Here is a 25,249-nt window from a genome sequence, read left to right on the forward strand (position 1 = left end):
CAATGATCTGGATGAGGGGGTAGAAAGCTCTATTATTAAGTTCGCAGATGATACCAAGCTGTGGGGAAATGCAGGCACACTGGAGGATAGAGCCAGGATCCAGGAAGATCTTGACAGGCTGCACTCTTGGGTGAAGCAGAATCAGATGAGATTTAACATGGATAAGTGCAAAGTCTTTCACCTGGGTAGGAACAACCCCCCAACTACACAGAATCTGAGCGAGTTCTGGGGGTTATGATTAACCGGAAGATGAATATGAGCCAGCAGTGTGATGATGTCACTAGGAAAGCAAACAGAGGTCCGGCATGTATTAGCCAACGTGTGTCCAGTAGATCCGGGGAGGTGCTCCTCCCTCTCTATTCGGCACTGGTGAGGCCTCAGCTGGAGTACTGTGTCCAGTTCTGGGCACTGCACTTCAAGAGGGACACAGATAAGCTCAAGAGGGTACAAAGAAGGGCCACTCGCCTGGTGAAAGGCATGGAGGATAAGCCCTGAGGAGAGACTCAGGGAATTGGACCTGTTCAGCCTGAGTAAGAAAAGGCTGAGAGGTGACCTGATGGCTGCCTACAAGTACATCAGGGGAGAACACAAAGATCCGGGAGAGCAACTCTTCAGGAGGGTGCCTCAGGGGAGGACAAGGACAAATGGACATAAGCTTATAGAGGGCAAATTCAGGCTAGACACAAGGAAGAACTTTTTCTCCGTAAGGGTTGCTAGAATCTGGAACACACTCCCACCAGAGGTGGTGCAGTCATCATACATTGTGTAACCGAGATCTTCCCACTGGGAGGATTTAAGTAGACTCTTGCACAGGTGCCTGCATGCAGTGCAAGGAACAGGTCTCCAAGGAAATAAAACCACCTGAGCCAAAAACCAAGATACTAGTTCAAAGCAAAGAGACTCATGGTTTACTGTATAGCTCATTAAGCTGGGACCCAGTAGAGTCAACTGCATTTCAAGCCAGAGAGACCCTACATCTCAGTATTGTTCAGTATGTGTGTGTACTCCAGATACCCCTCACAAAGGATTCATGTGCTAATTAGCCCTCCAGTCATGACTGGAACTGGGTGTTCTTGTCCTAAGTCCAGGAACAGATTGACTTTTATTAGTAAATTAGTAATTTCTAAGTAAAAAAATGATATGCCAGTGAAGTGTACGGCAACCTGTTCCTGCTTTACCTCATGAAAGGTGGGGCCACACTAATCATATGTGACAGGCTAAAAAACAGAGACACAGAGGATTCTGGGTGAACTTTTTGGGGCCTCATTTTGTGACGTTTGCCAGACAGCTCAGGCTGGTGAACAGACAGGAATAATTGAAAATGGGAAAGAACGGCGCCTCTCAGCTGTGGGAGTGAAGTGGAAGTAAAAACGTATTCAATATAGTGGCTCGCCAAGACTTGAAAAAATAATCGGCACAAAGGGGGAACTCTGCTCAGGGGGCATGAATGCATATCTTATTCAGATGGGCTTTACTAAGTTATCCTTGTGGTAGTCTGCAAGCTCTTTTGGTTGCTGGCCCAGTTGCCAGCTTGCAGATCTGGCTCGTGTACCATGCCTGTAGGAACAGGTGGATATCTGGCATCCCCCTGCCCCCAGCCCATTTCACTTTGTATAGGGTCTTTCTTGCCACCTCCATTCTGGATCCCCAAAAGAAAATGCACATGGCTCTCTGGATTCTGTGGGTGAAACACCCACCGTGGAGGGTGTATGCTCCAGCCAAAGGGAGACGATGCACCATGGAATACCCCTGATCATACAGTGTGCTGAACAAGTTTCAGAGCGAGTAGAGGCTACAGAAGGAAAGCCCAGGGACCATGTCAAACCACAAGAAGATACAGAAGGTAGTCAGCAACAGAGATGGGCTATCGACCATGGAGCTGCTTCCTGATGATGACTGCCAGGCCATCTGGGATCAGATCTTCCACAAGGACCTATATAAAGACCACAGAGACCTGAACTGGCTCAGAGCTCACTGTGCACTCCCAGTGAAGCATGGAGACACAGAGCAAGGCAAGAGAATAGACCCAGCTGCCCCAGGAAAACCTGCCGAGGTAAGAATGAGATCATCAGCCACCTCCTGTGGCTCTGCCCCTATGTCAAGGGAGTGTGGGAAAAGGTCAGCCGGCTCCTGGAGGAAGTGACAGAAGTCAGGCTAATGACAAGAGAGGCGGCACAGTATGGACCCCTGACTAAACATCAGGGTCCCAGACAACCCACTTCGACCAGTTTGTGTCCTGCATCAGGAGCACCTTGTGGCAATGCAGTAAACTCCTGTTATACAGACAGTCTGAGCTGAAGAAAACAGATTGTGTTAAAATTTTTCTGAGTGAACTCCAGTCCTACTACTAAAAATTGGTGGGAGAGGATGAAGAAAACACAGCCAACTCCACCAGGAAAAGGGACATGTGGCTCAGGCTGTTCAAAGACCCCCAGAGAGGGGAAGTGGAAAAGGGAAAACGGAGAGGACAGTGACACAACTGGACCAGGCTTGGGCCTGCACATAGGATGCCAGCCAAAGGATTTGGAAACATCTGAAACCACAGGTGGGGTAGAGGATGTTTGCCAGTAGTAGGGACACTTATGGCTCTTGACTGACTCATGGATTTGGACTGGACCACAAAAAACTCTCTCAAGAAAAAAAGAAGGGGGAAAAAAAGGTAGTTTTCTATCAGCATATTAGCCTTTTGGCTAAGATGAAACATTTCTGGCATTAAGGGAAATATATCAGGGCTGACTGGGGCCTTCCCAGTGCTGGCCTGGTATTATAGTATCTTCAGGCCCAGTGCCAGTTCCCTCCTGGAGGAGCAACTGCCTGTGTTTTTCAAGGGCCTCACAAAAAAAAGGTTTCCATCAGCATCTCAGCTTTTTTTGCTAAAATCAAACATAGCATTTTTGGCCATGTGTAGATGAAACGAGGGGCATGTATGCACAACACTTTAAAGCAGGCTAAATGCTTTCGCACCACTTTAATGTGTTTGCACATGTCAGCAGCATACAGCACATTGCACATGTACAGCATACAGACTTGGGGCACAGCAAACTAAAACTCCCCTGAGTTTTAATTTCCCTATTCCAAACTCCTGAGGAGTTTGTTTGCTGCCCCTACAGCTGTGGAGCAAAGCATCCGGCTCTGTGCAGCTCAGGGGCTCTGCAGGAAGCCCTGCAGGCAGCCTGAAAGCAGCCTGGGAAGGAAGGCTCCACCCAAGAAAAGTGGCAAGCCTGATTTTTTTTTCCCCACCCCCCTGGAGTCTGCCTGCCTGCCTGAGCTGTGCAGGGCCCAGGTGCTTCCCTGTATGGCTGCGCTGCCCCCTGGGACCGCCCGAACTGGGTGCCTGCGGGCAGGTGCTCCCTTGGGGAGGGGGCACCACTGTCATGGAGGGAAACACCAGCCCCACCCCTGACAGCCCAGGGACCGCCCCACCCTCCAGCAGCTTGCCCTCCCCTCCCCACCGCCGGAGAGGCAAGTCAGTCAGCAGGGTGTATGCACGACATGGGGGTTTCATCAGTTCTAAATTGAAGCGGTGTTTTGAAAAACTCACTGCTTCAATTTAGGGCCCCCCTTTTATCTACACACACCCTTAGGCACTAAGGGGTGGTTATGGCCTTCCTGCTGTCAGCTTGGTATTACAGGACCTCCAAAACAGGTGCCAGTTCCCTGTTGAGGAAACACCTGCCCAATTTTTTTAAGGGCAAAAAAAAAGGGGGGGTTCCTAGTAAGTTTTCCCAATATGAGCCATGTATTTTACAGTCATGTTCAGTGTTGACTGCATTTAATCAACTTCATAGTTGGTTTCCATCACTGAGTACATGCTGCTTTTGGCAGCAGTTTAGTGATAGATAAAGTATTTAATGAGGTTTCATTGTAGGTGAATGTAAGATGAGGAGAAAAACCTCACCTTCACTTAAAGCTGCCATTTTCTGAAGGATGCCTTGAGTCTAACAAGTTTGAGAAACAATGTGTTACAGTATCAGGATGGCAAGATCATAGAAATCATAGAATCAGAAAATCTGGGTTGGAACAGTCCTGAGAAGGACATCTAGTCCAACCCCTATTCAAAGCAGGACCATCCCCAACTAGACCATCCCAGCCAAGGCTTTGTCTAGCCAGGTCTTAAAAACCTCCAAGGATGGAGATTTCACCACCTCTCTGGGTAACCTGTTCCAGTGCTTTACATCCTTCATCATCAGAAAGCTTTTCCTAATATCTAACTTAAACTTCCCTTACTGCAACCTGAGGCTGTTGTTCCTTGTTCTATCATCTGTCACCACTGAAAACAGTCTAGCTCCATCCTCTTTTGGAACCATCCTTCAAGTAGATGAAGGCTGCTACTAAAGCCCCTCTCAGTCTTCTCTTCTCCAAACTAAATAAGCCCTGTTCAGCTCAGCCTGTTCTCATAAGTCATGTTCCTCTGGCCCGTAACTATTTTCACTGCCCTCCGCTGCAGTCTCTCCAATTTGTCCACATCCTTTCTGTAGAGGGGGGGCCCAAAACTGGATACTGTACTCCAGGTGTGGCCTCACCAGTGCCAAACAGAGAGAAAGAATGAGGTGTAGGAAGAATGGCAGTACATTCCTCTCTGCATATTCAAGCATGTAGTGAATGGTCCTGTCTGGGCTCTCCATAGGGATGTGTACCTGGTGTGGCAGAAGGCCATTTCTGTTTCTCCCCCAAAACTCTGCTCTGTGATAATTTGGTTAGTATGGGCCCTGCATAGGATATACACCTTACCCTATCTCTTTAGGTAACCTGAGCTGGATACATTCCTGAGGGAAACCTGCTCCCTCTGCCTATGTGACTGGCATCACATACCTGGTGAGGGGCTTGGGCTCCCTGGTGGGCTTGAGACTGCCAGTCTGCCCAGCAACCAGTGATGCATTTCAAATTGGTTGGCTGACAGCCAACAGGTGCTGGCCTCCATTGGGCCAGGTAAATGAGGTCATAAGGGCTATATAAGTTAAGGACTGCCCAGGAGGAGGGGGAAGCAGCCATGAGGAAAACTCTGAGAGAGAGAAGACCTAGACCATCTGAAACTTGCTCTCTCTCTCAAAACTCATGATCAAGGCCTGCCTCCATAGGGAATCTCCACCTGCCTCTGGATGATACTTGTGAGTAAGCTACCTGAGATCTAACTAGATATATAGCTTTCAGTAACTCAGATGCATGATCAAAGGCTACCCAGCCACCGTGTTTGCTCTATTGGATTTCTCTGATATTGCTCTACCCTGTACCCTATTAAAAACCTACTCCTTGTAACCAATACAGTTCTCCTTTGTACCTAGCATGGGAGACTGATTGGGAGTGGGCCTAGATTATGCCTTGGGGTCCCCTTGGTTCAACTGACTAAGGGAGACTACTACTTGTGCTTCCAAGTGAGGGGAGCATCCCACATTCTTGAAGTGACTCAAGTACCCTCGAAGGCTACTAGGCCTGTGTTTCCCAGGGAACATCATGCCAGAATCAAGCCCATCCCTCGAAGGCTACTAGGCCTGTGTTTCCCAGGGAACATCATGCCAGAATCAAGCCCATCCCTGGGTGATGGCAGCTCTACCCCCAGGCTAGCAGGTGTGCTCCAGGAAGGGGGTTGGCCAGACGTGAGGCACCCCCAAGGAGGCACTTGGAGCCTGGAAGGTGGTCAGGCACAGTGAGGTGGATGGGTCAGCGCAGGACCACCCCCTACTGGCCTGCCACACCTGGTACCTACCTACTGGGTTAATTTTAGCCAACATGAACATTCTACACCGAGGGAAACCATCTAAGTATCAGTATAAACATGCATATTAACATTTTTGTAAAAATTAATTGCTGGTGGGTGTAATAGTAGATAGAAAACCTTTGGAGACTGACATCTTCTATGAAAACCCAGAGCAGCTGTAATACTAGTAAGAAAAACATCACAGCCACATGCTGCTCCTACCATGTTCCTCACCTCTGATCTATGAGGGGCCCCATATGTAGGGGTACAAGAGGTATTAGGTCCTCAAACCTTGGATTCTCTACTGAGGCTGCTAAGAATGGGCCAGGAACAATGATGAGTTGCTTGTTCTGAGTTTCTATTTGAACATCAAGTTTGTTCAATACAGGCTCTCAAACAGCTTCACAGACCACAGGAACTACCTATCACTCTGTAGAAAAACTGCTGGTTACAGAAGCCCAGGACTTGCTGAAGGAAGAAGAAACCTCTGAGTATTGGAGGGGTTAGACCAAAAGACCAATACTGGAACCAACAGATATCTAAATATTATCCAAATAAAAGGATCTCTGAATTCTAATATCAGTCTATCCTTAAAGAAGAACAGCATTACTCCATCCACCATAGGCACCAACTTTTATTTTTGCTGGGGGTTGAGGAAGGTACCTAAAATGATGGACCCATGGAAAGTTGTATCCATTTCAGGTGACAGCCCTCTTTTCAAGGGTGGCCAGGGCCCTCAGGCCTCCATATACTTGACTCCTCTGCCATCCACTTCTGATTTGGCTATTTTATTTTTGTTTTTAATTGCTTACTAGCTACACTACTTTAGTCTTCAGTGGACATGTCTACACATGCAAATAATCTGGGAGCAGCTTAAAGTACTCTAAACTCTCCCAGGCACGCGTTTACACTTGCAGGGATGTGGGAGCAGATTTGCTGCTCCCTGCAGCCCTACACGAGGCCCCTGCAGCAGCCAGGGGGAGGTCTGGGCTCTCCTTGGGTGCTAGCCCAGGGGCTGGCAGGGAGCACTGGGCCAGGAGACAGCTGTCTCCTGATGGGGGCTGGGACATTGCTCCTGGGAGCTGCCTGCAATATCCCCCTGCCATGGCAGCAAGTAGCTCCTAGACTACACTCCATGATCATGTGGCTGGGGTTGGGAGATCCTTATCAGGGCCCTGTGACTGCAGGCCACGTCTGGGAGATAAAGATCTCCCAGCCCCCACCCACCATTGCGAAGCAGGGGCTGGGAGCTGCCAGGGCGGGGGGACATAGCCCAGCCTGGGCTCTGGTGGCAGAGCACTCCACAGCAACAGGCAGCTCCTGGGGTCAGGGAACAATCTCCTGTCCCCTGCTGCCCAGTTGACTGGGAGCAAATGTGCTTCTGGTCAGGCATCTACACGTGCACTACTGCACAGTAAGTAATCAAAAGTAAATTTGCTACCTGTATTTACAGGTAGGAAATTTACCCCACAATTAGAATAAATTACTGTGTAATAAACATCTGAACTTGTAGATGGTGACGCTTCCTGTGCAATAATTAACTCTAATCTCCAGTAAAGCATCTTGTATAGATGCGCCCACTAAAAAGCATGTCACCAGATGATTTAAACCTTAACCTGCTAACAGTTAAAAAGGAAAGAGTGAAGTCATAAGGCAGATTTATAAGGAAGCAGATCAAAAAGTAATACTATAAACACTACACATTCTAATCTGCTGAATGCAATGATATCCCCTAAAACAGTGCTCCAAGGAGGAATAGTACTACTATAGGATCCATCAATAACAGTTTTGAAAACAAAGATAAATGATGTATCAGGAGACTGGCAAAGAGCAAACAACTGAGCTTGCAGACCTCCTCTAATTCTAGCAAACTTCTTACTGAAATTCAGTTTATGCAAGCGAAGAGGGCAAGATTAGGTCTAATTAAGAAGTGGGGACAGGGCCTAATTAAGAAGTCAGGACAACATAGATGAGCATGTTTAATTTCAAAACTTGGTAAGTTATCAGAACAATTAGCAAAACAGTTACTTTGTAAACACAAATGTGATAACATGGTCCCCAAAAATAAGTAACCAGGGCCTGCAAAAAATAAATCATATCAAGAGCAGTATGACAGGGATTTTCAAAGGAAAAGAAATTAGATCCTCATCTCTCACTAAAATTCAGTGGAAGCTTTAACTCCTTAGTCTAGCAAAAGATGCCACTCTAATGGGAAAAATTCACTGGAGAAAGCAAATGCAAAGAATAAGTACTAGGAGTGTGTGAAATGGGCTCTATTCAATTCAGATTCGGCCTGAATCGGGGACAGTGATTCGGTTCATTGATTTGGATCACTGACCTCAATTCAATTCAGCCAAATCCTAATCTAAAGATTAGATGCTGATTCGGAGAATTAGCGATTCAGACATAGACACAGCTTTAAATATTATTTCCACATACCTCAAGGTACAAGGAGCACCTCGTGAATGCTGTGATCCTGGGGCAGATGGAGTGTCCCACAGGAACGCAGGGGGCCCCCTGCATGCTTGGTGGCGAACCCGGAAGTGTACCAGAAGTACTTCCAGTCCACTTCTGGGTCTGCCAGGGAGCACGTGGGGAGGCCCCCACACACTGCCCCGACTCAGCAGTTGGCGGGGGGGGGGGGGGACCCTGGGTGCCCTCCCAGACCCAGGAGGCAACAGTTGGCAAGCCAGGGGTCATGGGGGGGGCCCCCACACATTCTCCAGCAAACCCAGAAGTGAACTGGAAATGCTTCTGGTCCACTTCCGAGTCAGCTGCCAAGAGCGCTGGGGAGCCCCCTGTGCTTCTGTGGGACACTCCATGAGCCCCCAGCATCGCAGCATTCACGAGCCACCTGCTACCTAGAGGTATGTAGAAAAAACATTTAAAGCTGTATCTAGCTCCAAATCACCGAATCTTTCTGAATCAATTCAGAGGGTTCCACTTCAATTCAAAGAGAATAAAGGGTCCTCTGATTTGATTCGGATTCATAGATTTGGCCACCGAATCAGGCCAAATCTACGCCAAATCAAATCAGGGACTGAAGCTTCACACAGCCCTAATGACTACAGCTTGACATCATAACCTCTGATACTATGCCATATTGGTAAGAAAAATTAGAAGGCTGCTAACTAGGTCAAACTGTTTATAATGAATTGAATGCTGAGGCTGCAATGAAAAAATACTAATTTATGTAAATATTAGTAGATCAATGTCAAGTCCAAAATAGTTACTGAAGATCAAATTTTCAAGCATGTCTTTAGGTACCAAAAGATGCTGATAGGCACCTAGTGGGATTTTCAAAAGCACCTAAGCAGGTTAAAAGCCTGATGTTGAAATCAAAAGTCCCTAATCTGCTTAACCACTTCTGAAAATCCCAGTAGGCATCAATCTATATCTTTAAGCACCTAAATACTATTGAATGATCCATTCTATATGTAATGCTAGTCTATATTATATCAGTGATCTGGAGGGTGGACTGGACAGTACAGGACTCAAATCTACAGAAGACAGTTTTGGAAGATTAGGGAGCACTTGGAAAAATAATAAGGATTTACAGTATACGCTTAAATTACAGAAGGTTCAAAATTATTCATAAAATTAGCAAGTATGAGATAAATGTGCCACAGTACAAGTAAGAGAGAACAATGAAGAAACTAAAGATGGAAAGTAGGTAGGGTAGTTAGCACAGAAGAGAAGCAGAAAGTGGCAATGGCTAATATTATTGAATACAAATCTATCTGATTGTGGGCAAAGAAGAAGCCCATTTAGTTGACATGTTTAGAACATGAGAGGTATAGTACTGGAAGACACATCCCTGAGCTGACAAATAACATAATAGAACCATTGCCTCTCTTACTTTCATATGCATTGAAAAGGTATGTTCTATATTGAATGTGGAGTACTAGGAGTTTTGTGGTTAAAACAAGCTAAGTCTTATATGGTCAGCAATTATTCTGCTCTCTTCTGAACTGGTGCAGACTTCAGCTGTGAGCTCTATTTAGTTTTGGGTACCACATTTTTTAAAAGACAAGGTGAAGAGAGTTCAGAGGAAAGCAAGAAGAATGATAAAAGACCTGGAGAAAATGCAGCTGAGAGAAGACGTGATAAATGCCTTCAGAAACAACAAGGGACAGCATAAAGATGACAAGGGACAATTATCCTCATTAGTCACCAAAAGGAGAACAAGAACTGGTGGGCTTAGTCTTCAGCAGATAAAATTCAGGTTAAACATTTGAGAAACACGATAACTGAGAGGACAGTTTGGGCAACAAAATAAACTTCTACAGGAGACTGTGTAATCACAGTCACTGGGGATATTCAAGATTGTATAAATCACTGGTCTACCACAGATATTAGAAAGATTAAAACAATTCTGTCACTGTAAAGAGGATGGACATGAAGGCCATTTGAGACTCCTTTCAACCTCATAGATTCAATGAAAAAATGATACAATATAAAAATAAACCACATTAATATAGAAAGGTGCATATAAGGCTCCATATTGAGGCTCCATTATCATGTTCCATGCAACAATTCCATTTCTAGAGGCAGAAAAGAGAAGGCCCCACAGATGGAGACAGAATGGAGGAAAAGAAAGATAACATTTTTTAAAAGCTGCTAGTAAAGGTATTTACAAGTAAGTTATATTTGGATGTGAAGGGCAAGCAGCATACAAATGAAGGTAGACAGCAGACAGTTAAGTAACATGTAAATGATTCAGCACGGATAAAGCACTCTGACCAGAAGGAAAAACATCTAGATTTTCCCAGGTCAGATGCTAGTGTTGTTTACTGTTTTTAGTTCCAGAATACAAGATCTGGGTTATATATACAGCCTGTATCTCTCTATTTTTACATTCATTCATTCATTCATTCCTTCATTCCTTAACTCTGCCCTTCTTTTGCAGCCATGTACTCTGTTGTTTATCTGAAGTTACTGAAGTTGTTGGTACGGGAGCTTCCCTGAGTTATGTCCCCAAGCCCCCCCCCGCCCTTCTCAAAACCTCTTTTCAGTCTGAACCAGTTGAAAAATTTCTGATCAAATCATTTTCCATTTAAAAATATTAATTCAATAAAATTGAACGATTTTGTAGGTATTTCTCAATTTAATGAACATTTTCAATATTAAATAAAAAATTGTCATTTCAACTTTATGACTTGGAGCGTTATGTATATGTAATATATCCTACGAAGTCAAAATGAAAAATAATAAAATATTTTTAAAACATCTGACATTTCAGCTTTCCTTGAGAATCTGAAATATCAAAAAACGTTGAAATGTTGGAACATTCATTCAGTAGGCTGGACATCCCATTTTCAACCACCTGTGGTATCTGGGCCCACCAGATGGCATGTGATTGATTAATTGTACCTATGTGGACAGGGCTGAGCTCCTTCTCTGTGCTCATCCTGTCACAACGGGAAGGAGAGATAACTGTAGGAATTAAGAGATGAAGAGGTCAATCATGGCTGAAGTAGTAGGTGCTGTTCTCATTGCCAAGGTGCTGACATGTGGACTAGGGACTTCGCACTACTATTTACAAGTATCAACACCTGCTGAAGTATATTTTTCCTATAAGCATGGCTTTGTAAAAGGGAAAGCAGAGCTGAACAAATGCCTCATATAATATTTTATTAATATCTCATTAAATTAAAAAATTGATTACAGACATATTTCTGCCCTCCCCTGGGGTCATGTTCTATTTAAGCAAACAAATTACTTACTAGAATGCTCCCAGAAAAGGTAAACTTTGAGTAAAAATTAGGGGACCTAAGAAAACCGTGTTTCACTTCATGATGGCAATTAGTCATATCAATAATGTAATTCTAGAAATGAGGGTTATCCAAAAAGGAACTGGAAAGAATACTCTGTGATGTGCACATTCCCCTCCAAAACTGACCAAATTAGCTGTAAATCTGAACCCTGGTTACTGGGAATAAACTTCTCATCCACAATCTCCAAATTGAGATTTTGTAGAAAATATTTAGCAAATATTTTTGAAGAAGAAATGTGCAAGAGACAAGGATTTTGTGAGTGATGTATTTTATTGGACCAACTGTCTGGTTGTAGAAAAAGTACACTTAAAAAAATCTTTAACTGTTTGCTGGTGATTCAAGAGCAGAAATTTGGACTGAATTTGTTAAGTAAATTGTTCACTACAAATTACTTGTCATGTTTCTAATGAATGCTAAAAAGGAAGGTTAAGACATTACACAAGAAAGATTGTGCTGTACCTGGGACAACCTTTTCTTTTTCTATAGAAAGTTATGTTCCCTGTAATAATCTTCTCTCAAATATCTGCCTTGGACAAGAAGGGGTAATTGGGTAAAGTCTTGGTTCCTGGCAACACTTCTTCTGGCTCACCATTCTGAACCTACGTGTCTTAAAAATGAAAGACTTTAGCCAAATGAAGTGGGAAGATTTATTTTTCAAAACCAAACAGGATATTTGTGCTCCAAAATGTAAACCAAGGCAAAATTACATCAATGCAACATACCATAACTTTAGCTTCAGCTCAGATTTCTGCTGCCTGCTTTGATCTCCAAGATGGTTCAGACAATATCTGCAAATCACCTCTATGTGTGACAGTCAGGTACACAGGCAACTCAACAGCTGAGCAAGATCATTCCACAGGTGAAAGTAAAATGGACAGAAAGTGTCACAATATGTTCAAAATGACCCTAGTCCAGAAGTGCTCTGGAGCATGGGAACATGTCCAAAAAAAGAGATGCAGGCAACCTCTCAAACATCACCACTGAAAGGTTCAAGCTTTCCAAAAGAAAATAAGGCACTGGACTTCTCAACAAGCCTTAGAAGGGTCATTTTCAATCCCCTAATGTACAAAGAGAAGTCCTTAAATATAAACAGGCAGAGGTTTCTCCTCTTCTCACATATTACCAAGCTCACCCTCATTTTGTGATCTAGTTATACTCCCCTTCAAGTAAACCTGAAAGTATTCTTGAAAGGCTTACCCTACCCAATTACTTGCACAAAGAAGGCCACTGGTCCCTATAGCTTTGCTTTGAAAGGAAGATGCCTAGAATGCCTATCACAGCATTATACAAGGATTACCCAGCTATGCCCTGAAAGAATGTGGCCAGACCATAAGGAATACACTTTTCATGTAACATCCATGTTCCAGATTTCTTTATTTTTTTTTAAAAGTTAGATAATTTGAAGATTGCTAGTGTTATTGGCCTTTTGGTGAACTGGAAGAGAGACAGAGGAGTGGATGTGTCAGCCCAAACCCACCAAAACATTTTTGAAGCTAAGAACAGCAGTGGCTCTTCACTTCTCCCTCTATTAACTTTGGGTAGTTAGCATTTTCTATGAAAGGAGGCACTGGATGGCACAAATTCCTATCTATCCTAGACACTGGACTGGATATTTCTCAGAAAGGCTGTATTTTGGCCCATTGGGTCACTTACTGAAAAAGATATATTGCAGTGAAAAAAGAACTGAAATGAAGAAAAATGCCAATAGTTGGATCCCTAGTTGTAAAAAGGATTCATATTGCATCAACTCTTGGGGTCCTTCCTCCCTGCCAGACTGGTGCCATGGCTTAGTATGGGTAATGCCCTACTGCACCTCTGGTCCCATTAGTAAGCTAATATTCCAATTGAATAAGAATGACAGAATGGGGGACTTAGATTTTCCTGAGTCCTTACTGAGGCTCGTTTCCCTTTGAAATCAAGAAGAGTTCTGCCTATGGGCTGAGAGCAAGGACTTTTGAGATTTAGCCCAGTAAAATTTACTAAAAGAAAGGAAATAACCAAAAATTAAGTAAGAGATACAACAAGGGTGAAGTACCTTTGTCGGAGGTTTTTGACTTATGCTTTTGTTTGTAACTATCTGAAACAGAGAAAATAATAGAGGGTGAATCTTACATGGAAGATAAAGAGAGACATTAGGCAGAGAAGCCGCAAAGAAAGAGACTGACAGAGAGAGCGAGCCATAAGAGATGAGCTGCGATGGTGCCAAGGGAGGTGGAATCTTGCCGAGGATTTCATTTTCTTTCCTTCATGCAAAACACCGAGAGCAACAGGAGGTGGCAGACATGCAAGTCAGACAGCAGCAGAACACTTTGCTGGATAGAAGGGGAAGCCTTGTTTGCATTTGAGCTGTTTGGACGAGGCTGAAAGCAGAGTTGGAGGTCTGGTTGCTACTTACTGTCACAAACATATGGTTTGTCATGGTCATCCTGGGAGGCAGCATCATTCCTTCTTCTTCCACCTCCAGATCCGCGAGCCTGCAGTGAAAACAAGAATGTTAATGTTGTTCCAGTGCCCTCTCACAGCCTTCAGCTTCCCCCTCTGACAGCTATATAAGCAAAACTAAATGAGTTCCTGGAGTTGCACAATGGGTGAATTTGGCCTTTCATCTTCTAAGGCACATTGTATATTTTTGGAACTTTCAATGCAGCAGAAAATCCATAGAACAAAAATCCCTACTTGATTAGCAGTGGAACTCTATCAATTCCTTGGCCACTGTTCATGCATAGTTAGTCAAGGTACCATCTCATACTCACAGGTGAACAAATAGGAGGGCATAAGGCTATTTGAGCAATATTAGGCCCAAACACAGACCTAAAATATTGTATTTCTAAAGTACATGTGATGTTGGTAAAGGTGCTGAGGGCCAGAGCTCAGATTATCTACAGGACAATGTGACTCATAGATGTGTCTCAAAGCCGACTTGAACTTCACATGAGTAAAGATAGAGTTCAGTGTCAATGCCATTCAGTCCTAAGCCTTCTCCACTGAGGATGCCACGGGGGAACACTTACTGCCATTTATAATGACAGGGGTTATGACATGGGCATTGGAAACAGAGCACAACCCTGAAACTATTTCACTTAGGCCAATGGCACCCTTCAGAAGGCAATAACTTTAGGCCTAATCTGCATTTGAGTTGGTACTTTAGAGGCAGAAATCCACCTTTACTAAATGCTACCTTCTACTAATTCTCCAAGCTATTAAGTTCCCAAGCAAAGTCAACTAAACCAGTTAATTTCATTGTTTCTATAAAGTTTGGGCTCCTCCTCTCCTTCCGAGAGCTTCATGCCTTATATCCCTATGCTTTTTGTGTGTGAGAATAATAAACTGAAGCAGCTTTAGCAGGTAAAGACAATGTGGAGATTTAGAAAATATTAATGACCTAAATATTAAAGGATGGTATAAACTAACACTCAACACATACTGTATATACACAGGACAGCACTGTAACAAACTGAGCTGCTTATCTCCATAAGTTTGAAGAGAAGGGCAAGAGGACAGTTTTAAACTGATACATTGTTTGGAATCTCTGAAAAGAGGGTCTTATAAAAACTGCACAGGTTAAAGAAAACCCCTTCCCAATGGTCGGCTGGGAACAAACCCAATAAAGTCGGTTCATGACTTTGGATGGAGTGTGATATCCATCCATATAATGGTTCTGAAGGAAGGAGGCATCTAGTTGACTTTGCCTGGATGCCATAGATACTGTCAAGTCACAGGGCATGACCACAGCATGATCTTCTCAGGTGAGCCAAACAGAAGTAAAATTAAATACAATTGCAGAAGTTATTTTACAGAATCCACATTTACAGAAACTCAATAATTCTGTATCAAATGTGCTTAGTTTACAAATAGCAACTGCCAGCTCTGCAAACTCACCCCAGGCTCTGAGAGCAAACCTGCATTCCCTCCATTTACTCAGCACAGTAAAAGGTCCCACCAGTCAAATTAGGCCCTCTTTAGCACCTAGGCTCTTCAGCAGATTTGGGCAGGTGTAACTAATGTGGCCCTGATAAACAATTGTATCGATGTATTAGAATCCAGGCCCCCTCCCAACCTATCTGGATTGGTTCTGCAGAGGGATGAAAAAGCTGTAACATCTTACTTTTGTCACTAGTCAGCAGGTCTGACTCTGAATATACACAGAGAGCAGATCTGTTGAGTAAGAAAGTGCTATTTTTACATAGTCACTTTTCAGACTAGAATAGTAATTTAAGATCTGTTGCTGAGTTTCACTAATCTACAGCCAGCTGTTTCCCTTCAAACCATCCTTTACAGAAATGCAAGGGTACAGCATTCATGCTGTGGTTGCATGCCATATACACTGTTTCATGAACTGAACACAGGGATATTTTCAAATTAAATTTATTGCTTTCATGGGGACTTGGGCTCCTAAATCCCTTTGTGACTTTGATAACATCCTCTAGTTTTCTCTTGAAGAGCACATGGACTTCACATGCGCAGCCACATTACTGCATTACAAGCTTCACATTCTAGCTCCTTCCCCATTTTCTCCATCCAACAGAGACTGTAAAAACCTCTCTCTGTAAACCCATCTCCTTGGCCTTCAGCATTGGACCTCATGCTCCTGCTACGTCAGGGCTAGCCTTAGGGAGCCAGCAAACTAAGCAGTCATCCCAGAGGCACAGACAGTGCCACGTGCTTGCCGTCAGGGCTTCAGTCTGTTGAATTCAGTCATTCACAAATGACTTCATACTCCTGCAGGGATGCGGCAAAAGGACTAGGAGACTTGATATACAAAGCCTGGAAGCCTCTCTCAGCAGCCTTGAAGCAGCCAAATGGAGACAGAGAGAACAGCCAAAGGGACAGATATAGGGTCTCAGGATAAAAATAAAAGAATGCTGGAGGAAAAGCAAGGAGCACAATTTGGAATGGCCAGAGCAATAATTATGCTGCGTGAATTCTGTGCCCATGACTTAAGCCCTTCCTGATCATTCTCTGAATCCCCAAAGGCCCAGCTCCTCCGAATCTTGTTTCCTTTTGTAGGTCCTCCACCTGTCAGTTTCCCCTCCTCTAACAATTCCACAAACAAAGCCTTCTAGGTAACAGAAGTACAGTCCCTTCTCAGGTTCAGATTTCAAGTGTCCTCAATTTCAAATCCTTTGTGGTTCCTAAGTTGTATCAGACCCTCATCAGGAACAGGCTTAAAAGGGAGCAAAGCATAAGCTCTCAGATGCTGTAAATCAGATAGCAATGGAAGGGACACCAGTCTATACCAGCTGAGGATCCATCTTTAGATTTACAATGCCACCTACGCTTTGTGCCAACATTCTTACTACATCCAATTTTTATGAAAGTTTAACAGCATTTGGAACTCTTTTACCACCTCCCCTCTACAGTCTCATGTGAAATCAAAGGTACTAGCAGAGATAATATTAGTAGCAGGGAAAGGGCCAGAGATTTTACTGGGACCACCACTAGCACGGGGTTCTAGTCTAAAAAGTAAGATATAAGTTTATGCTTCAAGGTGAATGTGATACATGATGCTCCTAACCCCCCACAGGTTCTTTTATTTTGAAAGGCAGAGATAAAGTGATAGAATTGTTTTGTGATACCTTCCAGGATAGGGAAGTACACTATTGCATGTAACAATAACCTCAGGGCATTATTTGTATGGGTCAGAGATGTATGAAATGGATGCCAGAGAATAAAATTCTCTTTCCAGATTGGTATACCTTTTGTGTTACCCTTTTTGTCCTTCATACACCCTGACAGGCATGTTCAAATCCTGTGGCAGCAAGTGTATTTGGAAAGGGTTGCAAGAACTGGAGTGTTCAGTATGTGTGCATGCATTGATCTATCTCCTAGTTTTGCTTATGAGTTCACATAACTTCCTGAAATGTATACCGTCTAAAATATTCTAAGTTTGGGAATCTGACGGAGGGGGCATTTACAAGAAAACTGAAAAAAAAGATTGACTAGAATTGGCTCCACTGGTTTTGAGAAATATACTTTTCTCTGTTAAAGGAAAATTTGCCTTGATTTCTTATCCAGGAGGCTTAGCACCCAAATTAACAAGAACAGAAAGATGAAATAATAGAACAATAACGAAACAGAGGAGGAGGGAGGTGTGGATGCACAGAAACACTCTAAAACTATTCAATGTGTTTTCAGGCAGCTTTAAAATTTCTTCTACCCTATTTATTTACCCCAAAATATAGTCATCTTCAGCTGCACTCCTACAATCTCATATTTTCAGACACAGCAGTTACCCCCAGCTTCCCCTGAAGCTCCATGACAGATGCAAGTGCTTGGCACTTCTGAGAATCACATTCACTTTTTATTTGGATGCCTGCCTAACTTTAGGAACCTACTTCTGAAAATGTTGGCCCCAAGCTTTTAAATGTTGGCCTGGTTACTTAGCTGACTTTGTGCTGAAATTGTGAGGGGACAGGACCAAAGAAGGTTGCTGTTGCTTGAGGATGAAACCACACCATTCTTGAAGTCAATGGGAGTTTTGCCATTGACTTCAAAGGGGCTAAGATTTCATGCCCAGAGCACTACTACGACCTTTCAGTTCTGACTCCAGCTTCAAAGACTGTAACGAAATGTATTTATATAAGCTTCACTGTTACCTTTGCTGATTTTTTTTTTGGATGTTGGAACTGTAAGCAAAGTTTGCATTTCTTTTTTAATTGTGAATGTTGTTGCAAGGTAAGGGACTGTAACAACAGAATATCATCATCACTGATAGTCAATTTCACTTCAAAAATAAAAATATATCAATAAAATATATTCAGTCCCCATTTTCAGTCTCACAACAATCTCATTTCTTAGTTAATAGGCAAAACAAACTGAGAATATGAAAAAAAAAGACTGTATGATTCTACAGTTTACCACATGGTTATCATCTTCACTTATCCATTGATCTACACTGTGTTTATGAAGATGATGAACAGAAACCAGCTGAGGATGTGAGAAAAGAGCTTCGTTCCCCACCTTTGCTCTCCCCCACAGGGATTCAACCTACCCTTCCTCTGGCTCTGTTCTTTCGTTTTGGAATATCTTCTTCCAAATCTTCTTCTTCATTTACTTCATCTGCATTTTCATCATTTTCCAGAACCCTCTATATTTAAATGACAAAGACTTATGTTTAAAAGCAAAGGCAAATGTTCACTGAAAGATACACAAGATCAATTATTATTATTTACAACCGAGACTGAGATGGTACTCAAAATGCACTCTCCACTCACAGGGAGGGACACAGCCCTGCCACAAGGAAGATGCAGTTTTAAAAGGTGAAGATGGACAAAAATGGATACAATAGACAAGCTGATGGTTAAACCATTGCCAGAATTACACTTATGCTAATTCTTTAATGCCAGTTCCTCCCAACCAGCACCCACAGAAATGTCATGTCCTTCCTTGCCTGCCCTTGGTTTCCCACAAAGGTGGTTTCTAAGAAAGACCAGGCTGGCAGCAAAAACAGCAAAAGTCAAGCTGTGACAGTGCAGGCATTGTTTTGTTCTGTTTTGTTTTTACAGATTACACTTTCCTCCTCTGATGAAAACTTAGAAACCAGGAACATTTCCTTTTGTGGCACTTCAGAATTTTTCTCCACTTAGTGAAGCATTAGTCTCCTGCGTGTCTAACAGGTCTCAGGGTACCCATACCATAGGCGTCCATATAGTTCTAGAAATAGGGTATCCTGCAGCTCCCATTGAAGCTAACGGGAATACTAGTTGCTCACTGACTGTGCCTGGGGTTTGCTAGATTTTTTTCCTGTTTTTCTGAATTCTGTTCTTGGGGAAAGATGTCTGGTTTGCTAGCACTTGAAGCAATCACAAAGCAGACAGTACAGGCAGTGGTACTGCAAACCTTCCTACAACAATGACAAGGAGCAAACTCCTAAAGAAGTGACAGGATAATTCATTCTTCATAACTCACACAATCCTTGGTATCTCTGCAAGCAAGGCTGCTGGCCTATGCCAATCATAATGTGAGTGCCTGTTCTCTAGGAGCTATTCTGAAAACACTAAGTCATCTAAAACAGGCCAGTCTTCAGATGGCAACATTAAGTCATGAAATTAATTCAAAAAGTCAGAGGTGATAGACAGCCTTTAAAATCTGTTATCTAATTCTGATCTGTTCAGTTCTCCTGTATATTTTTAGTTAACAGATGCTAGAAAACCAGCAGAGGGAGAATAAGAGCACATCACATTAGTGTTGCCTCTGGTGTACCTTAAGAATTGACTGCTAGGGTGGAAAAGAATATAACAGATTTTACTAGAAAAAGGTTTAGAATCAGAAGAACTATCCATACACCCCATTATTAGAATCTAATCACTTACACTATGGGGCATAAACACTGGCCAGGGTCCTCTTAAACAGGTTAAATAATTTTCAAAGTTTAGCAGGGGGTCAAATTAATTTGTGGGTTTCTGTATTTATATTGCATTGTTTTTAAACCCTAAGACTGCATCCAGACAAGCACGGCTATGAGGTATGTGGCACTGCAGGCACATCTGCAGTGTCACATACTGCACGCTCTGTTGTTCTCAACGCTGCAAGGAGAAAAGAAGTGGAGTGGCGCACGCAGTGGCAGCATGCACAGCGTGAAGCTAGAGCCTGACACCTGGCCAGAGCCATGCTCCACTGCCAACCTGGCTCCATGTGGCGGGTTTGCTGTTGCTGCAGCCCCAGGAGACCCTCAGGACCTCAAGTAAGGCTGCTGGGATCAGCCTAGTGCTGGTCCCAGCCTCTCCTACCCCACTCAGGGTAACTTGCTGTGCACCAGAGCATGCAGGGCACAGGCATTCCCCAGGGACAACCAGCAGCAGCACGAGATGCTCTGCCACTAGTTGTCCCCCAAGAACCAAATGTCTGCACACATCTGGACGTGGCCCAAGAGGCCATTTATGGGGTCAAACTACCTTGATAGCTGATCTTCTCATAGAGTTCTGGTTACCAGAAGGTGGAAAAATTAAGTGACACCATGCAATCTCCCATATGCTCCCTGGGCCACACCACATGGTCTCCCCAGGTCAGGGCCACTGCTAGAGCCACAGAATCCACCTGATCTAGGCCCGTACCTAAATCCAAGACAAGGCTTATGTTGTGCTGGGTGGGGAAATTGTCTTGGATTTGAATAAATACAAAAGTATATAGGTGGGGCATTTTTTCCAGTCGATGCTGCAGGGTCAATTTAAGGTAGAAAGATCAGCTATGTACGAATTCAGCTGCAAAGCCAGGGTAAGGTATCTTATTCCTGTGAAAAATGCTACAGCATCTTTTTACAAGTGGGCAACAATGCTGTTTCAGACCAACTGCAGTAGGTGGTGCACCATTTGCCCTGCTTAAGGCGTGGATTCAGTATTGCTGTTACTTGGGGCCTGATCCTCAGCTCCTGTAAATATAGCATTTGATCATACTGATTGTACCTGAACATCTGGCCATGTTGAATGCATCTATTTAGCAAATATCTAGTACTGTCTACTTTGTCCTTCTAAAACACTCTTCCAGTCCCTCGCTTTTCAACACTGATAAGGATTTGATGCAGCTTTACTCCAAAAGCACATTAAAAATTCACTCTCATTTCATAGTAAGGGGCAGTAAATGGCTGGGATCAAGGAGGGAATTATGAATCTGCCTATCCCAACCCACTCGCTCCCTACTTCCCTTCATGGGAATGGAAATACAGTACTAGCTCAGGGGGTTGCTTCCTCTTGAATCCTTCTGAGCTGTGACCAGCAAGACCTGGAGCCCATGTAAAATGGAGATTTACACCCCTTACCTGGCTGTATAGGCACAAAAGATTAATTATGGTCTTGTCCTAAGCCAGTCCAGCCACCCCTTCCATCAGGTCCTGCAATACCTGCTCAATCAGCAGCATTCAGTAAACACTGTACGGACTAAATCCAACCAAGCTGCATTTGCAAAGAAAACAACAGCAAACCAAGCTTCTCACATCCACTCAGTGATGAAGCCAGCTTCCATGAGACAGGTCACAGCTCAGAGGGTACAGCTGAAGACTCCTTGCAAACAGGCATACCCCTCCCCCGCCTTTTTAATGCAGTGATGCCAAGACTGCTGTCAGTTCCACTGTCTCTGAAGTCTCTTTCCTCAGGCTGATGCCGGGGGTAATCTGGGAGCTCAGATTGCACAACATCCAAAGGCACTTGTCGATCTCAGAGAGATGCTGCATGATGGCTTCTTGTGACCTTGGAAGCTGCTATAAATAAAGACTTTAGGACTTTCCGTTTATTAGAACCAGACCTACTAGTGAAGGAGGAAACAAAGGAAGCTTTTCACATAGAACTTGTTCCTTCTGTGTGAATGTGAGACATTTCCTCTTTGCCAGGGTTTCCCTACCTCCATTACTAGGACCTAGGAACATAATTCTGCAGCCCTTACATACCTGAAATTTCAATGGGGCCTGCAGGACTGGACCCAGAATTATGTCAATGTGACTGTCATGACTTTCAGTTTAGCTGTCTGGTGGGTCACACGCTTGGGTTGTGAGTTTCAGGAATGACCTGAAAAAATGTGATGCTCAGCCAGTATCACCAGGTTGTACAGGTCATGCCTGGTTTATACTAAAAACTATAAACTAGTATTGACTATGCCAAGCAATGCCTTCAACTCATTCAAAATCTATCCCCAGTTCCTTAAAGCTTTTCAAACCTGAGCAAATCTGCCTGGGTTTAAGTTTTTCCTTACCGCTGCATTAGCCAAGTCATTGTCAGTGTCCTTGCCTCCCCTGCTGTTTACTTGAGGCAAGTTGTCAGGTCTTTGAAATTTCTTCTTCTCCTCCATGGATGGGTTTTTTTCTTGCAAGATGTTGTGTTGCCCTGGGTGTGTGAGAAGGGCTGTAGTGCATGATCTCATGGATCCTTTAGTCTATACAAATGACTGCACACAAAAGCAGGGAATTGGACTCAGTGGCCAGGAGGCCCCTCCAAGTACTATGTTTTTATGTTACGAGAATTGAACATATTTCTGTTAATCACTCCATACATTGGCAGAACCCTGACTTTGCCAAAGGCTGCAGCTATATTCAAACTTCAATACTGGCAAATGATCAAAATGAAATAATTACTATTAATATTCCAAGGGATAATATGAGGCCAAAGAGAAAGACTGCCTTTTATTGGTAATACAAAAGGCTATTAAAACTAAAAGAATTTTAAAAACCATTTATGTTGTTTGCATAACTTCTACAATTCTCTCTGCTTAGACAAGGAAAAGAGATGAGCCAATGACACACCTCTGCTTCTAGTGAGCAGCTATGACCCAATTTCAAAGCCAAATCTGAACTCAAAGTTTGAGGCTACTCAGATCCAATTCATAGTTTGGACCTCTCTCTGCTAATCAGCATCTGATAATCTCACTTTGCTGCAGTGTCTTGGTTGTAAACAATCCAGAATGTGGCAGCCCAACCTGAATTACTGTGACAGTTTTGCTGAACAGTTATGCCAAATCCTGAATTTATTTTGAGCATCAGAGAGTAACTCTGTAGTCTGGTGACATTTTGTGGCACAATGGTGTGACATTACTATGCATTAATGCAACATTTCAACACAAAGACACAAATGTCATAGGACACCATTGGATACTGAAAATAAAAAAATTATCATAAAGCCAATCCTGCGGTCAGCGTATAGAGACATACAATCTAGCCAACAGAGCTGCTCTCTTTTACCTGGATTTCCTGTATAGTGTCTTCTTCTTTAGTATCCATTTTTTTCTCAATCCCTTCTCCACGCAGCAGGGCCTCCAGCGTGGTTCCCTCTGATGTGAACCCATCCTTCTTGAGAGGCAGGTCAACTTCTGAGAAACAAAACAAAGAGACTCTGTGTGTCTCTTGCAAGCATACATAGCAGAAGTGGGGGAGAGGACAAGGAACAGGCTGCCAGACTTTTAAACTCAATCATATCTTAAAGAGTAAAGGAAGCAGTTCTTCTATTAACCTCTTATGCTAAGGATTCATTTCTACCTTGCTGAACCACTGACCTCTTTTCAGTTTCCTATGTTGGGGTGCAAGGAAGGAAGGTTGGACATTATTTTGCTGGGGAATAAAAAGAAAATAGGAAATAAGAAAGAGGGATAAGGATAATAGGAAAATATTCCCACAGCTTTTCTGGAAGAGGGAGTTATACATATTAAACTCCTTCCCCGACATAGGAAATAGTTTTAAAAATACATGTATATTTCTGGCATAATTCACATGACACTGAATTGCTTGTGGAACCATGTTGTACAAAGAGACAGAAAACAGACAATTCAGGTGCAGGGTGCTGAGATACAAATGATCTCGGAGGTAGGATAATGCTGAGAATTTTAATAAAATCTAAGGGTTCCGTCTCTGAATTTGCAACTGAGTAACTATTCCCACTTTTAAGTCAAGACTCTACAACCTTCACTTTGATTTAAATAAGACTGCTCAGGTGAGGAAGAAAACTCAGCATAAGTGAGAGTTGCAGACTCTAACCCATGGAGAGAAAGAAATTCTCAAGCTAGTGTTTCCCTCCCCCACCCTGTTCTCTCACCCAAAGGCTGGCTCTAGGGCAGCCTGGGGCATGCACCCCCAGAAGTAAATGGAGATTTACAAAGACGGTTGATGCAATGTGGCGAGCAGACAGCAGTCTAGTTCTGAAGGCTGTCACAGGATTATGAGCAGAGAAAGGCAGCTAGTTTTGCTAGTCAAGCACAGCATAGCACGGTACAAGAAAGCACAACCTGGATGTTAAAACGCACCTAAGGAAGAATTCTATCTCCTTCAGGATCCCCCAGTCCCCTATTCCTACCTATGTAGATATTCAACCAGATTAATCCTACAGTTACCCCTTTCAGTGAAACATCCAGTAAGCCACAGCCTCAACATGCCAAAATTTTCACTTTCTAAGAGTCCCCCCGCTCTAGATTGGGTCCCTTTCTCCATATGATTTTGTTTGGGAAGTAATTCAGTACCAGGTGTGATATTTACTATTTAGCATTTGATTTCACACCTGTACCCCATTCCCTCATCTGACTGGGACATTTTGCTTCCCCATCTGTTGCTATCTGCTTGCTCTCATTCTGCACTCAGACTGTAAGGTCTTCAGGGCAGAGACTGCTCTGTGCTGGTACAGAGCCTAGCCCATCAGAGACACTATCATAGTACAAACAGTTGTACAAATTGTTTTGTACAAACTAAACAAACATCATTATCTGGTGGGGTGTGCTATCGTCTAGTTTTGAGGGAAGACCACTTCTCCAGCAGTGTGTCAGTTCTCTGGCTATGCCAAAGACTCCAAAGCCAACAAAAGAGTTCAGGGTCCCTTAGTCAAAGTGAAGATCATAGGATCTTAAAGGGATTCTTCAAATATTCTGAAGGGCCACAGAGCACAGAACATGGGCAGCAACTATAGCAAAAGCTCCCATTTTTATTGAGAGGAAGTCTGAGTACAAACCATGCAGAACACCAAAGCTCTGGCATTTTTCAAAGGAAACTTTCCCAGAACAGGAAGCTGGGGCACTGAGTGGAAACCTTGATTCCAAAGAAGAGACTAAGCCATTCAGTTAGTCTTTCTTTCCAAAACTGAGTTCTGCAACCCTTCACCTATTTGTAACCCCTTCCACCAGGCTCCCCTGACTATAATACAGGTTCACCTCTGGGTTATATGAACTAAAAAAAAAGGGAGGAGAGGGATCATCCTGAAATTTTGGGTGCCTCTTTCCTTCCCACTCTTCTTGCTTATCCATTTGGTTCATGCAGTGTATGTTAAATTTGGAAACAGACATTTCAGCTTGAAAGATTTAAGTGTTACAGCCTTCC

The 25,249-nt window shown here is 43.3% G+C and overlaps 1 protein-coding gene across 5 annotated transcripts in view; it reads right to left on the minus strand.

Moving 5' to 3' along the window:
* DPF3 (double PHD fingers 3) overlaps nucleotides 1–25,249 on the minus strand; it is a 238,363-nt gene that overhangs the window by 77,462 nt on the left and 135,652 nt on the right. For all 5 annotated transcript variants that reach the window (XR_016440300.1, XR_016440299.1, XR_016440298.1 and 2 more), the window contains exons 4-6: nucleotides 23,135–23,262; nucleotides 18,464–18,559; nucleotides 13,868–13,946 (exon numbers count right to left, since the gene is read on the minus strand). Coding sequence is in view for 2 of the 5 variants with exons in the window: in XM_090033272.1 (XP_089889398.1) it covers nucleotides 13,868–13,946; nucleotides 18,464–18,559; nucleotides 23,135–23,262 (303 nt within the window). In the remaining 3 variants the exon portion in view is untranslated. The remainder of the gene's footprint in view (nucleotides 1–13,867; nucleotides 13,947–18,463; nucleotides 18,560–23,134; nucleotides 23,263–25,249) is intronic.

The sequence above is a fragment of the Crocodylus siamensis genome, chromosome 2, assembly GCF_052110815.1.
Source record: "Crocodylus siamensis isolate JL-2025a chromosome 2, ASM5211081v1, whole genome shotgun sequence".
NCBI lineage: Eukaryota > Metazoa > Chordata > Crocodylia > Crocodylidae > Crocodylus > Crocodylus siamensis.